The sequence below is a fragment of the Cotesia glomerata genome, linkage group LG4 (genome assembly GCF_020080835.1).
Source record: "Cotesia glomerata isolate CgM1 linkage group LG4, MPM_Cglom_v2.3, whole genome shotgun sequence".
Lineage (NCBI taxonomy): Eukaryota > Metazoa > Arthropoda > Insecta > Hymenoptera > Braconidae > Cotesia > Cotesia glomerata.
The window spans coordinates 18,182,840-18,199,660 of record NC_058161.1 but is presented as its reverse complement, the minus strand read 5'-3'; the positions used below and the strand labels follow the sequence as shown (position 1 = coordinate 18,199,660).

Below are 16,821 nucleotides of genomic sequence, written 5' to 3'. Positions count from 1 at the left end.
ACACATGGTAAGGATTGTTTAAATTTTTAATGCTGGTACTTATACCTAGGTACTTCTAAATTTTGAGGACTGTTGTGTGTTCTTTACCTTTTTTTACACATGCTTCAAGGTATAAGTAGTTTACAATTCATAAATTTAAAAACGTCCAGCAAGAAAATCCAAATGGTGTAACGTTTTTTGCACATGTGTTTCTTTTAGAATACCAATGTTGTTTTTTCCAATAGTTCCACGGTTTACAGCTGTAAACTTTTTTCTCCGTGAAAAAAAATTTTATATGGTCTGATATGTGCATTTTTTTATAAAATTTTTAGAGACGTTAAATTCAAGAAATTTAAATTATGTAATTTGAAGATTCATAAAATAATTTCTGCTCTTCGATAGAAAAAATGACTTGATTTAAGAAAAGTTTTTTCTTGTTTTAAGTAATTCAATTCTCTTAACTTAAGAAATTGATTCTCGAATCAAGAAACTTGGTTGTTTTAAAATAAGATATAAACAACGTCGCCCAAGAATTTTTTTCTCTTGGATTAAGATAGACGGTAACATTGGTTCAAGATATTACCGACTTGTTCCAAATATGGCGCGACTCTATAATTAAGATATTATTTTATATGTTTTAAGCATATAAATTTTAGTATTTTTGCTATTCTCTGTATTAATAAATATTTTTCGGCATATAAAGAAATACAAATTTTTTTACTTCAAAGTTTTTTTCTGACTTAAACTTATAACATTATAAATAAAAAAAATTGTTCTTGAATTAACAATCAATAATTCTTAAAATGAAATAAAATTATTTTTTAATGAAAAGAATCGTTTTTGAATTGAGAAATCACTTGTATCGATCGAAGATAATATAGTCTTGAACCAAGTGAAAATTTTATCGATTGGAATGATTAGATCTCTCAATCCAAGAAACATGAAATCAAGACCAGAATTTATTGAATTAACAAGGGTTTACATTTTTTCTCTCTCTCGCCCTCTATTGGACAAACGAAAGTATCTCTGTCATACTTGTACAACAAATGGAATCTTAAAACGCATTTTATGCATAAATAAATAAAAATTTTCCAAAAAAGCGCTTCCCATGCAGGAAACCCCCAGAGTTGACAAAGGGGCCAGGCTTGGGCTAGTACTGGGAAACCTAGCTTCGGCGTACCTGTATTGGCCCCCATGCGTGGGCCAGGCTGTTTAACCCAGCCTCGGCCATGCCAATGATTACCCAACCTTGGGCCAAGACTGGCTAACTCAGCCTTGGCCATTCATTGGCGACCCAAGCGTGGGCCAAGACTGGTTAACCCAGCCTCGGCCATGCCAATAATTATCCAAGCTTGTGCCAAGACTGGCTAACCTAGCCTTGGCGATTCATCGGTGACCCAAGCTTGGGCCAAGACTGGGCAACCACGCCTTGGTCGGCCCAATTATTACCCGAGCCTGGGCCAGAACTGGGTCACCCAGTCACGGCCACAATGATTACCCAAGGGTTAGCCAAGATTGGGAAACCTACACTGAAAAAAAAAATTAACTTAATTCAAGAGAAAAATTCTTGAACCAAGAAAATAACTTTGAAGAGTTTAATTGTCTTCAATCAAAACGAAAAATTCTTTAATTAAATAAAATTTACTTAAATCGAGAAAAATTTCTTAGTTTAAGAATTTTTCTACTCAAATCAAGAAGATGAAATTCTTAAAAATTATTTACTTGATTTAAGTAAATTTTTTTTTCTTTGTAGCCATGGGCGTTGAATGGCAACCAAGACTTGAGCCAGAATTGGGTAACCTAGCCTTAGCCATTCAATGGGAAATTCAAACTTAATAAATCATTAAGTAATAGAATTTTAAACAGTAAACATTTATTGTTTAACGAATATTTGCTAACAAATTCTAAAATTTAAAATTTATTATTTAACCAAGACAATTGCATATCGTCAAAATTGATGTAGTCTTAAAAAAATTAAAATATAATAATTTACAGTTGAATTTTTAATATTGATAATTTTAAACATGAAAATTTATCATAAGATATTAAAAATATACAGAACGATGTACAAAGTTTAAAGTAATATAACAACTTGACTCTTTCATTTTTTTTAACTATAATAAACATTTGTAAAAAATAGTTAATTTTCATCGAAACACAATACTAAATAACATAAATTATATAAATAATAAACCGTCACGCTTCGTCACTATATAGATTTAGCTTATCAGAATAATAAGATGTGCATCAACTTATCGGTCGTACGGTGTAGGGGTTAGTTATCGGTCTGGCAAGCGCGCGGCTCGGGTTCGAATCTCGATTAGAAGAACGGATACGATTTTCACACTTTATTTCTTATAATTAGCAACAGTTAGGTTTGAATTTACTTTACTTACAAAATAGAATAAAAAAATAACATTCCAATAATTCTTTTTTATCATTTTTTATCAAATGGCATGGGCCAGACTTGAAAATTAACTATGGCTCAGCCCTGGTAACCAGGCGTGGGCCAGTCCTGGTAACCAGGCTTGGCCCATCGTTATCATCCCAGACTTCAACCAGGACTGGGCCAAGCCTGGCTTACAAGCTTGGCCCAGAGTTTTACATAGTTGAGCCAAGGCTGGGCCAAGCTAGGCCCCGTGGTACTTTCCTCTATGGGTTCGCTCTTCGATAGATAATTTAATTAACTATCGAAGAGCGAAGCGTTTTGTTTCGAAATTTTATCACATACATGAGAAAAACACGTTTGAAAATCAACTATAAACCGCTCGTAAGACAACTAGTTCTCTTGAAAATAATTTTCTTGAAGCAAGAATATTTCTTGAGTCAAGATATTTTTTTTATCAGTGTATAATTTTTAATGATGAATAAATCTTAATAATTGCTACACAGAAAAAAAGTTTCATTTGAGCCAAGAAAATATTTTTCTTCCTAATTATTTTCTTGAGCGAAAAAAAAATTATTTTTTGATAAGAAATTTCACTTATTCCAACAAAATTTATTCTCGCTTTAAAAAATACGTATTTTGATCCAAGAAAATTTATTTAAGTCAAGAAAATCTTGTTGTTTTGAGAAAATTCAGTCTCTTGTTTGAAAAAAATTTAATTCTTGATAGAAGTAAATTTTCTTGTCTTGAGAAAATTTCTCTCTTGCTCCAAAAAATTAAATATAAAGATAGAAGTAAATTTTTATTAATATTTTTATTGATTAACATGTCAAATGGCAAGATCAAATAATATTTCATCATTTTTTTTCATTCAATATGTATAATTGCACGGTAATATAATATAAAATGGGTATCAAATATTCTCGAGAAAAATTTTTTCAAGGTGAGAAAATTTTTTTCTCAGCTGAAGTAGGTGGTGCTGCTTCCCTAAAGTATCTAAAAATCTTGATCAAATATAAAAATTTATTGTATCAAGTATTTATGATAATTTGAATTAAGAAAAAATGACTTCCACCAAGAATAGAATTTCAAGGAAAATTTTTACTTCGGCCAACACAACTTCGGTCTTCCTTAAGGCACCCGACAAATTTTCTTGAACCAAGAATTTTGTTCTCCAGTCAAGAAATTTTTCTTTCTGTATCGAACTAAGACAACTAGTTCTCAACATAATTTTCTTGGATCAAGAATATTTTTCTTGAATGAAGATAGTGTACGCTTAATGTTAAAAACACACCATTTTTTCCCCTATACTAACAAAGTTATCAAAAGGCCATTCGACAAAACTAGGGCGTTATAATTCGGGTAATAAATAATTTTCGTCAAAGTCGGGCATAATTTGCGAGTGAATGGTACGAAAAAGTATATGGATAAAAAAGGACGAAATAATGAAGTAAAAAAGACTAAAAACTATAAGAGGCTCTTTTATATACAGCTTACGCTGTACAATTACCCCCTCTTGGGTTATAATATCCGAAAGAAGATCGAGGGGTAGGCAAACAGCCTGCCACGCGCCACCGTCTGTCCTTATTTTCTTACGAAGCTTCTCACTCGTTTCTCATTTCTTTCTCGTTATAACTTCTGTCTCTCTCAGACTCTTCTCTAAAGACTGGCTCCATCCTGCAGCGTGGCAGCCACCCGAGTTGTCGACCAACAAAACATCTGTTGGGGACTTTGCTTGGGATATTGAGTTCCCTTATACTTATGCTCATACTTATACTTTTATACGGCCATACATACTATATGTACTATTCCAATTCCCTTTTATTTTGCTCGCTGCTTATTTCAGCTTCTATATATTCTGACACACACAAACTTTGCTCTACAGACTGTCTACAGACTGCACTCGACATTCTACATTGGCATCACGTGCGATCTTTAAAGAGATCACCGAATGCTGCATAGTAACAGCGTACTTGTTTCTCGTTTTACATTTTAATTGAGTCGCCAAATGAATTTAATGTTTTTCGGAATTTTTTAGATTTTACTTTCGCAGAATAAGTCAAGTTTTTTGATATTTTATTTTAAAAAGATAGAAATAGTTTTAAAATTTTGGAGAAGCAATGAAAAATTCTGTTTTTATTATCAATTAATATTTTTATCAATTTTTATTATCAATTAATAAATTTAAGTCATATATGAATTCTATACGGTCATATATTAATCATATACTAGCATAAATAAAATTTTGATTCATTAAATAATGGCTTTTGTTAAGTTGAACTGTATTTTTTTAACTATTGACATTTTTAAAGATATAAGCTCAATCCGATGTTACTCTCATCAAAAGCTTTCATTTGAATACCCACATGCATTTTTGATATATTTGTCATATATACATATATATAATATATATTTTGAAGATATAAGCTCATCGCGATGTTACACTCATCAAGAGCTTTCATTTGAGTACCCACATGCATTTTTGATATATTTTTCATATATACATATATATAATATATATAAATATATGAAAAATTGATGTGGGTACTCAAATGAAAGGTCTTGATGAGTCTAATATCGGAATGAGCTTATATCTTTAAAAATTTCAAGAGTTCACGAGATACAGGGTCATTTTTTGATTATATATCTAGAGATAGAACATTTTTGAATGCAGCGTAAATACTTATCATCATAAATTGACGGTAAGAATGATATGAAACTTTGAAAAGACACGAATTCAAGTCAAAACTTTTGTAATGACACTAAATTTCATTAAACAAACTGATTTCATCATATGACTATCCTAGACACTAAATTTTTCTTATTTTCTGAATAATATAGACTAGCAACCTTGCAGTCACTATGTGACTGCCGTGACTTGTAAATTACAAAAAATAAAAATTTTGTTCTATTAAATAATGACTTTTGTTAAATTGCACTGTACTTTCTTAAATATTGACATTTTTAGAGATATAAGCTCATCCCGATGTTACACTCATCAAGAGCTTTCATTTGAGTACCCACATGCATTTTTGATATATTTTTTATATATACATATATATATATATATGAAAAATTGATGTGGGTACTCAAACGAAAGCTCTTGATGAGTGTAACATTGAGATGAGCTTATATCTTTCAAAATGTCAATAGTTCACGAGAAACAAGGTCATTTCTTAATTATTGACATTTTTAAAGATATAAGCTCATCCCGATGCTACATTCCTCAAGAGCTTTCAATAGCGTACCCACATGACAATTTATATATATATATATATATGGTATTTGTGAAATATATAAAATATGTGAAAAATTGATGTGGGTACTCAAATGAAAGGTCTCGATGAATGTGACATCGGGATGAGCTTATATCTTTAAAAGTGTCAGTAGTTCTCAAGATACAGGGTCATTTCTTGATTCTGTATCTAGAGATAAATTTTCGAATGCAGCCTAAATACTTATCATAAATTTAATATTGGTGAAAATAATATGAAACCATAAAAAGGCACAACTCTAGGTCAAGACTTTCAACGATACTAAATTTACCCATAAAAACCCATTTTATCATATAAAACACTGCTCACCAAATTTTGCTTATATTCTCTCAATAATATAAATTATCATGTGTATATGATATGAGAATTCATATATCATATATGGTTATATGTGAATTACACAATAATACAGTTCATAATTTATATTAAATTCCTTAATTATAATACTAAAAAAAAAAAATTCAAATATCGATTGAAAATAATAATAATTATATAATACGTGTAAAACGTAAAATAAAAGTATGTATTAAGATGAGAAGAATTAAAAGAGGCATCTGCGTAGCTGAAAAGCAGGTGGCAAGTCATCAGTTATACTTCTTTTTTGCACCTTTTGCAACTTTTATGTATTATATTATTCATTATAATCATTATATTATTAATATTTGAATATTCATACTGATAACAATGAAAATAAAAAGTTAACAGTCTTGCAAAAAACCGTCCTGGTTTAATTGATATGAAGACATAAGTGAAATAATAAGAGACAGTTTGTATTGTATGAATAGAATTACATATATATATTATTAGATATACTGCTGACAATAGACAACAATGTCGAGACAGAAGTAAATGTAGTGTAATATAAAGAGAATATAGTACGCGAAATAGTTTTCAGTCGGCTTACTGCCGAGAACCTTTTCCAATTGACGTCATTGCGTTGGCTAATGGCTAATTCTTCTCCTGTGATTGTTTTTTTTTTTTTTTTTTTTCTATGTACAAATTAAGAATACTGGGGTTTCGTAACACTATCTTATTTTGTATTTATACAATTAACTAATTATTTATAAGATTTATAAGTACTTTTGCTTTTTTTGTTGGATTTAAGAATTTTACTACATTTGACGCGAATTTAATGTTGGTTAACGCGCGAAGCTAATTAATCTAATGGGTTAATTACAATACGACGGATTTTATTAAAGAAGATGGAGAATACGCAATGACAAAGAATTTTTATTATTATTGTAAATTAAGACTTTTGTCAAAAGAGTTGTGTCAATTTGCTGTAATTAACCTCATTAGGTTTTATGAGATGAAGCTTTTTTCTAAAAATGCTTTGATATTGATTTAAATTGTGAACGTAAAATACAAACTAAGTTTTATTTAACGAATAAGTTATTTTAAAAAAAAAAAAAAAAAAATTACTTCAATAGAAATTTATAAAAACTAGAATTAAAATTTGCGCGCTTTGACTATAGAATTTGTATATATTTTCATGCATATGATATATTCGACCAATCACATCACGAATAAATTGGCTTTACATACATTTCATCTCTATTTTAATATTAAAAAAGGTTATAAATGAAATTTTTTGGATTGAAAAGTAATTTTAAAAATCAGATGTTTACGGCAAAATCATTATGGATAAAATTTTTTTTGTTTTTTTATTTTTTATTTCGATAGTTGTGTAATAATCAGCATAGAAAAACTTCACTAAAAAATGTAGATTGTTTAAAAAAAAAATAAAAAAGCATCATTGCTTCAATCATATTAAACTAGCATTTTTGCAGTCACTATGTAACTGCCGTGAATCGTAAACTATAAATAAATAAAATTTTGCTTTATTAAATAATGACTTTTGTTAAATTGCACTGTACTTTCTTAAATATTGATTTTTTTAAAGATATAAGCTCATCCTGATGGTACACTTATCAAGAGCTTTCAGTTGAGTACCCACATGCATTTTTGATATATTTTTCATATATACATATATATAATAAATATAAATATAAGAAAAATTGATGTGGGTACTTAAATGAAAGGTTTCGATGAGTGTAATGTCGGGGTGAGCTTATATCTTTAAAAATGTTAATATTTCACAAGATACAAGGTCATTTCTGAACTATGTAATATATATGATACACAGTAAAAAAATTTTTCGTCATTGTGTAAAGTGTAAAAATGTTTGTGTAGAATATTACACTCTAATGTGTAGAATTTCACATTTTCATGTGTTGATTTAACACTATAATGTTGAATTAACATTTGTTTGTGTAAAAACAAACAGTAACATAAATATTTGTATTAAATTTGACGAAAATTTTTTTACTGTATATATATTTTAAAGATATAAGCTCATCTCGATGTTATACTCATCAAGAGCTTTCATTTGAGTATCCACATACATTTTTGATATATTTTTCATATATATATATGCATAACATATATAAATATATGAAAAATTGATGTGGGTACTCAAATGAAAGGTCTTGATGAGTGTAACATCGGGATGAGCTTATATCTTTAAAAACGTCAATAGTTCACAAGATAAAAGTTCATTTCTTAATTATGTATTTTGAGATAGCGAATTTTCGAATGCAGCCTAAATACTTATCATCATAAATTGACTATTGGTAAGAACGATATGAAACCTTGAAAAGGCACAACTCCGGATCAAGACTTTTTCAACGGTACCAAATTTAGCCATAAAAACTAATTTTATCATATAAATACACTGGCCACAAAATTTTGCTTATTCTTTTAATAATATAGATTAGAGAATCAGAAAAATGTTTTCAAAGGTTCGGTAATAATCTGATTAGTCAAAGAGATTCAAAATGGAGAAAGTAACAAATTTGTTATAAAATTCATTATCTTTCTGATTCCCAGCATAAACACAGAGCTACCCTGATAACCAGCGCTTTCTTAGAAAGTAGTTGACTTCCAGCAGTTACGGTTAACTTAACATCAAGTTTGCGGTAAGTCTTCATTGAATAACAGCCCGGGTCGAATAATTTAAACTGATTTTAAGCTAAATTATCTGCATTTGAACTTATTGATCTGTATTTGAACTTTTAAAAACATTTTTATCTGTATTTGATCTACTATTCAAATTATTTTTGATCTGTTTTAAGTCTAAATAACTTTTTAGTAAAATAATTGAGCAGCTATGAATATTTTATGCTGTTTCTAATCTAATAAAACTAAAAAGTTTTAAAAGTTTGATCGGTTTTTAGTCTAGTTAATTTGTAGATGGACTTTATGTATTGTTTTCAAATTCAATATGAAATCTTATACTGTTTTTGATCTACAATTTTCACTCAAAATTTCGAAGGCCAAAAGTCGACTAAGATGGTGACTTATAATTTTTTGGACTCAAAAGTATCTCATTAAAAATTATAAGTCGCATTTATTTGAAAAAATAAATTAATTTATAGTATATTCATGCGCTCTCTTGTTTTAAAAACTGAACGTCGATTATAACCTTACATCTGTCATATTTATTTGTCATAGCTTAACATTTCATGGATTATAAAAGTTTTGTAACTGCGAATATTAGTTGCAGTGATAACTAATAAATTTGGATTAACATACGTATATAAAATAGTTCTCATCGTTTGATTATGGATCTAAATCTAGAGTTTTCTAATTATCGTTATTAAACACAATGTAAATACATCGACAAGATTAAAATGTTGACAAGATGACAAGATTAATATTAAATTTTATACTTTCACGCATCATTTAATGAGCGGTATTCACTATTTGGTAGTGCGAAGAATACTGTTTGGTATACATTGCCCTACGAAATAGGGAATAGTCACTATTTCAATTTCAGAGAATGAAAAGCTGTGCCCTGTAGAGGATCTTCGAGGACATGAATAAAATAATAATAAATAAATAAATATATTATTATTATTATTTTGATTAATATTATTATTACTATATAATTCGTAAAAGGTCTGTTTTTGATCTATAGGCGATCAAAAACCGACTAAAAATTATGCAACGTTTTGGTCTGTTTTTGACCTTGATGCGATCAAAACCAGTTAAATGATTGTGTACGGAAAAAAAAAATTTCGTTCTGGTAACCTAACTGTAGAGTTACAGTAACATAATGTTATTTAGTTCTGATAACTCAATGTTGTTGAGCTCTTAGAGCTCTACGGGATTGTTCTCAGAGCCAAACGGTATAGTTGGGAGCGCCCTACGTTGCGCAGTAGTGGAGTGCGCTAACATATTTCATAACCTTCTAAAATGACAAACAGAATTATTTTGTTACTCATCCATATTATTAAAAATACTAGAATTTAATTTGCGCGCGCAAGCGCGCGCCTCATATTTGTTGTCATGATATATTTATGTGTCGTTTATGTATATTATATTCACTTTTAACCAATCAGAATGAGAATAAATATTTTCAACCAATCACATCACAAATAAATTGGTTTCACATATATTTCATCTCAATTTTATTATGGGAATTAAAAATATATGAGGACAATTAAGTTTCCAGTTTATTTATTTAAGGAAATAGGTTTTATTTTTGTCAAATTGAATTTCGTTAGAACAGTTTTGTATTTGTGGTTTTTCAAGGTTCATTTGCAGTGACTGTTAATTAAACTTATTAGTTGAATATATTGTGATAAGTAATAAGTTATCGGAATACATTCAAAAGACCCCATTTAACACAAAATAAAATTTGTTTTCGTTTATTTATCTTTTCTTGTGCATATACGGTAGTGATTTTATGTCCAATATTTATTAATATAATCAAGAAAATAAGATAATTTTGTGACGACCATATTTTTATTTTACAAATAATTTTTATTTGTAATATAAGTTCTATTATTATTTTATTTCTATTATAATACTATTCTTATTTGTTGTATACAATTATTGTTGGCAATATAAATTCGTTCTGTCGCATTTATTTATTAAATTATCAAAGCTAAATCGTAAAAAAAATTATTAATCAGACTGCCAAAAATTTGTTATAGTCTCAGAACGATCCTGTAGAGTTGTGAGAGGTAAATAACGTTTAGCTCTCAGAGCTCAACGATGTAGAGTTGCAGGAGCCAAACGGTATTGTTACCATAAGAAAACGTTAACGTCCCGACTAGAAATTTCAGTGAGGCAGTGATTTGGCGCAAGTAAGGCATGCCGAATTCCAAACTTGCAGTAAGTGAGGCATCCAAACCAGGCCGAAGTTTGGGATGTAACGCAGTTGCGAGGCTCAGCCTAACTTGGCTTCCTGATTAGGTTGCAGTTTGGAAACCAAATTCGCAACGAAGAATCCAAATCTAATTCTTTCTTGATTTTTAGCTTTTTTATTATCAAGCGAAAATTAATAATAACAAATGCTTATTTTTTTATCTTCTTTTACTATTTTAAGTATAAATATTAAATTTCGGACTAAATTTTTTAAATATTTCATGAATAAAAAAAAAAAAAACAAATTCTTTGTTGCTTTTATTTAATATCATTTTTATTATTTAATTTTATTTTTCTGTAATTTTTTTTTGTTTTTTGGAGCGTTTTTTAATGTGAAGAGGTTTTTTTGATTGGTAGATTTGATAAGTCAAGGGGGAAGGAGATGATGGAGGAGTTAGATACACTAATCACACATAACACTTAACTTTACTTCAAACTCGCCTTAATAGTAATTATAATTAGTAATTATTAATTATTAAAAATCGTACATGTCGAACGCGAGACTCGAACACGGTTCCCGACGCACGAGGGCCCTATACCATACCGCGACGCTACGCCGATGATGAGCGACCTCTTACTTCAAGATACTTATAAGCACAACCAATGTTCGGCTTGCCTAATTTAAAACAAATAAGATTCGAATTGGGCTAGCCTAAGTTCGGAAAGCCAAGTTCGCTCCAAACTAGCAAAACTCAGGTTATCGTTACTTGAAACCAGTTCGGCGTTCCCATGATATATCAGACTTAAGGAATCCATGAAACTTTCCTAGTTACGTTCAAAAATGGCAAGCCGAACATTTTGTTCTGCCTACCTTGGTTTTCATGAGGTACAACCTAGGCAAGCCTAAGTTAGGCAAGCCAAACTTGCCCCGAATTGGTTCTTCGGCATATGCCTCACTGAAATTTCTAGTCGGGGTACTGGAACTTTTTACAACTAACTAACTACTATAGAGTTCCTATAGCAAAATTTTTTTCTCCGTGTGACAAAAAGTTTGATTTTGGTCTTGAAAAAATAGAAAACAATTTTGTTATAACATTAAAAATGATCTGAAATTGGTCTGAATTGAAAATAGTACGGGCAAAAACAGATTAAATTCTTATATAAAATAGATACACATAATAAAATTAAATTGAGTGAAAAATATTAAAAATTTTTATTAATCATAAAACAGACTAAATTTTTTGACCCGGGAGTTGAAGCAAATTGACAAAACCCTACAGCCGCAGTTTAAATAAAAATTAACAATCAAATTTGTAGTTAAATTTCCTTTCAGCTTTCCTACAATTTGTAAGTTTCAGTTAAGGTGGATATCAGGGTAAACTTTCAAATCGTTCCAACGACATCTAGCTTAGAAGTCCTAAAAATTTTCCCTAGATGTCACCACGCGCAACGCGTCAAAATAATACTGTCTTATCATCATCAGCTGTTTCAAAAATTCAGTCGATAAATAACCTCCTTATCCTTATTTTTATTTTTTCATATTACAAACCCGAAATTCTAATCAATCCCCACTTATGCCAACATCTATTTAATTATCAATTAAAATTTGTTTATATTATTGTTTCTATAAACAAAATTCCAATTTTTTCTATTATAATTTTTTTATTTTAATTAACACTGATGTGTCAACTTATTTTTTTTTCTATATTTTTCTACAATTATTACAGAAATTGTTAATTTATTTCAAGGTCGAGAATTATTTTCTTACAAAAAAAAAAAAGAAAATCAATACAAGAAAATTTTTTCACTGAAAAATATTAAAAATATTGAACAATAATTTAAAAAAAAAATAAAAAAAAAAAAAACTTACCATTGTGACCAGGATTGCTCGATGATTGACCCATGACTCAAACAATTGTTAACTTATTATTATTATTAATTAAAATTTAAACAATGTTATTCTTATTCTAAAACAATTTCCCGAGGTAATTTGTTTCTTATTAATAAATTATTAAAATTTATCAACACTATTAATAAATTAATTTCTATATTATATGTGAACAATTATTTGATAAAAAAAAATGCAGTCACTTTTAATTGATAATTGATAAATTTATAAAAAATTGACTGTTATTATCGTCACTCCACGTTATTTATTGGTTAATTTTTTTATTTAAAATACTATTTTTACTGTAACTATTTCTATAACTATTACCATTAAATTTATGTAAAAATTAGTTAATATGCGTCAGTTAATAAAAAATATAGTAACAAGTTTATAATATAATAACAGTTATGTAAAAAAAAACAAAAACAACAAAATTACATTGTCAATTGACCGGAGTCTTGCGACAACGGATTAACATGGACGGTCTTTATGTATATTTTCATTTATCTCACTACCTATACCTAGAGCTCACTATACAGTATGAATTTACACCTATACATCCTTATGGGGTATCCTACGGTCCAAATTGGCAGGCGCAAATTTATGGCGCGGAAATTTAAAACTGAGAAATTTGCAAATTGGATTAATTATTGAATTTTTCTATATTAAGGAGGTATGGGAGTTAAGTCGAAATAATGAGATCAATTTAAAATTTTTAGGATCGATAGAAATATATCTAATACGTGTTGTGTTAAAATTTCAGAGACCTAGGGTTCATAGTTTAGTTATAAAACAAGATTTAAAACAGGTCATTTAACATTGTAATGACATACCAAATCTCACAACTACTCTTGTTTTAATAAATTTCACGATGAAAAAATAATAAGAAAGCTTCGAAACACTCGTTGTAAGAAAAAAAAATTAGGAAAACGGTTGACCCTGAAGGCCATCCCTGCAACTTCCCGCTAATTCCATACTTAGGCGCTTAAAATTGCACCAATGATGTTTTTGAGCTCTTCGAGCTTAAAAATACAATTTATGGGTTATTTTGAGCTCTCCAAGCTCAAAGAGATTGCTTTCCTATGCTTTTGAGCTCTTCGAGCTCAAAAGTCTGATAGAGATTTGATAAGACACTATTTTTTGAATTTTTAAACCGCAATAACTTTTGAATGAATAAACCGATTTTCACGCGGTTGGCAGCATTCGACACAGTTTTTTAAGCCTCACAAAGAATCTCAAATTTTGAATTGATCGCGCTTGGAATTTCGGAGTTATTCCAAAAAAACACTTTTTTCGGTTTTCTTTCGTTCACGATATCTCTCGAACGAATCAACCGATTTTGACCGGACTGGTGGCGATCGACGTGGTTTTTTGAGGTTAAGAGCTGATTAGTTTTTGGAATTGAACCATAAAGCCGTTTAAAAGTTATTCCAAAAAAACCACATTTGAAAAAAATTTTTTTTTCAGTTTTTTGAAGATTTCTCAAAATCTATTGATCTGAATCGGTCCAAATAGTTTTCGAAATCTAAGTTTGGTCAAGCCCTTTCGAATGGCACCAACCATGATGAAATCGGTCAAGCCGTTCAAAAGTTATAAGCGGTTCACATACTTTCACACACACACACACACATACATACAGACACCGTGACAACCTCACGGGGATAGTCAGGGAAGCTTCCTGTGACCTTCAAACGTCGAGATCTGATGAAAACTCGATTTTTGCAAAACGGGGTGAAAACAATAACTTCCCGACTTTTGGAAAATCTTCGATTTTCTTAGCGGGAAGTTAAAAATTAGGAAAACGGTTGACCCTAAAGGCCATCCCTGCAACTTCCCGCTAATTCCGTTAATACCTGGCCGCTTTTTCGAGCTCTTCGAGCTTAAAAGTACAATCTATGTGTTGTTTTGAGCTCTCCGAGCTCAAAAAGATACCTTTTCTATGCTTTTGAGCTCTTTGAGCTCAAAAGTCTGATAGAAGTTTCATAGAACACTATTTTTTGAATGTTCATACCGCAATAACTTTTGAATGAATGAACCGATTTTTACGCGGTTGGCGGCATTCTACGTAGTTTTTTAAGCCTTATAAATAATTTCTAAGTTTCAATTGGTCAAACTAGAAATTTCGGAGTAACTCTGAAAAAACACTTTTTTCTGTTTTCTTTCGTTCACGATATCTCTCGAACGAATCAACCGATTTTGACCGGATTGGCGGCGATCGACGTGGTTTTTCAAGGTTGAGAGCTGAATAGTTTTTGGGATCGATCGGTTGAGCCGTTTAAAAGTTATCCCAAAAAAACCACTTCAGAAAAAAATTTTTTTCCTACTTTTTTTTAGATTTCTCCAAATTTCTCAAAATCTATCGGTCTAAATCGGTTCAAATTAACAGAAAATCTAAGTTTGGCGAAGCCCTTTCGAATGGCACCAACCGCGATGAAATCGGTTCAACCGTTCAAAAGTTATAAGAGGTTTACATACTTACACACACACACACACACACACACACACACACACACACACACACACACACACACACACACACACACACACACACACACACACACACACACACACACACACACACACACACACACACACACACACACACACACACACACACACACACACACACACACACACACACACACACACACACACACACACATACACACACACACTGGATAAAAAGTGAATAATTTATAATATTTATTTCTTTTAATAATTTTATATAAATTAATAATTAGTTTGTTTTGTATTATTTTAAAGAATGTAAAAATAATTTAATAAATATTCCATAATTAACAGACTTTTTTCATTCTAGCTTCATGACCTTTAATGGTGGGCCGATTTCGTTGCACTTGCGATAGCACTTTGAACCTCTCCTGTGTCTATTTAGACATTTTATTAAATGTTTTTTATATTAATTTTTGTAAAACAGATTACAGTGTAATCCTGCGACCAGTCATTTCTTTAAAAAGAGTTTTTATTTTCTTAGTAAGAAGCCTTGAGTGAGTCTAAATGTTGCACCCGAGAGTACGGAATCGCCCTAGTAGTTAATTTTTTTAAATAAATCTGTATTATTAAGAGAATAAAAAAAATTTTGTGTCCAGAAGAATCATATCGATGGTCTAATTAGCAATTTATCTAACTCCTTATTTTTTAGAGGGTGATTTTTTAACATTTTGATGTAGCCATAAACGAATTATAAATTATTTGAATAATTCAAACCTAAATATTATATCTCTAATAGATAATAACAATATTAAATGGTTTTTTAAAGTGATAATAAATTTTGAACTAATTGTTTTTTTCATACAAATAGAAGATTCTCTAAAATAGAGTTAGACAATTTGCTAATTAGAACGTCGATAAAATAAAATAAATTTTTTAAGAAAAATTTAGTGCCATTGTAAAGGTCTTGACTTGAATTTGGACCTTTTCAAGGTTTCATATCATTCTCACAGATAGAAAATTTATTATAATTAATATTTAAGCTGCGTTCGGAAATACGCTATCTCTAGATATATAATTAAGAAATTACCTTTTATCTAGTGAAATATTGACATTTTTAAAGATACAAGCTCACCCTGACATTATACTCATCGAGACCTTTCATTTGAGTACCCACATCAGATTTTCACATATTTATATATTTTATATGTATGTATATATGAAAAATATATCAAAAATGCAAGTGGGTACTCAAATAAAAGCTCTTGATGAGTGTAACATCGGGATGAGCTTATATCTGTAAAAACGTCAATATTTAAAAATGTACATTGCAATTTAACAAAAGTCATTATTCAATAAAGCAAAATTTTAATTTTTGAACTTGTATCTCATGAAATATTGACATTTTTAAAGATATAAGCTCATCCCATTACATTAATCGAGACCTTTCATTTGAGTACCCACATCAATTTTTCATATATTTTATATATTTATATGTATGAATATATGAAAAATATATCAAAATGTATGTAGGTACTCAAATAAAAGCTCTTGATGTGTGTAACATAGCGATGAGCTTATATCTGTAAAAACGTCAATATTTAAAAATGTACATTGCAATTTAACAAAAGTCATTATTCAATGAAGCAAAATTTTAATTTTTAAACTTGTATTTCATGAAATATTGACAT

General features: G+C 29.6%; 1 protein-coding gene across 1 annotated transcript in view; it reads right to left on the bottom strand.

Moving 5' to 3' along the window:
- Window positions 1-12,788, bottom strand: part of LOC123262884 (protein neuralized) — a 58,471-nt gene extending 45,683 nt beyond the window's left edge. The window contains exon 1 of the mRNA XM_044725366.1: window positions 12,665-12,788. Within this exon, the coding sequence (XP_044581301.1) occupies window positions 12,665-12,698 (34 nt within the window). The 5' untranslated portion in view covers window positions 12,699-12,788. The remainder of the gene's footprint in view (window positions 1-12,664) is intronic.
- Between the last annotated feature and the right edge of the window lie 4,033 nt (window positions 12,789-16,821).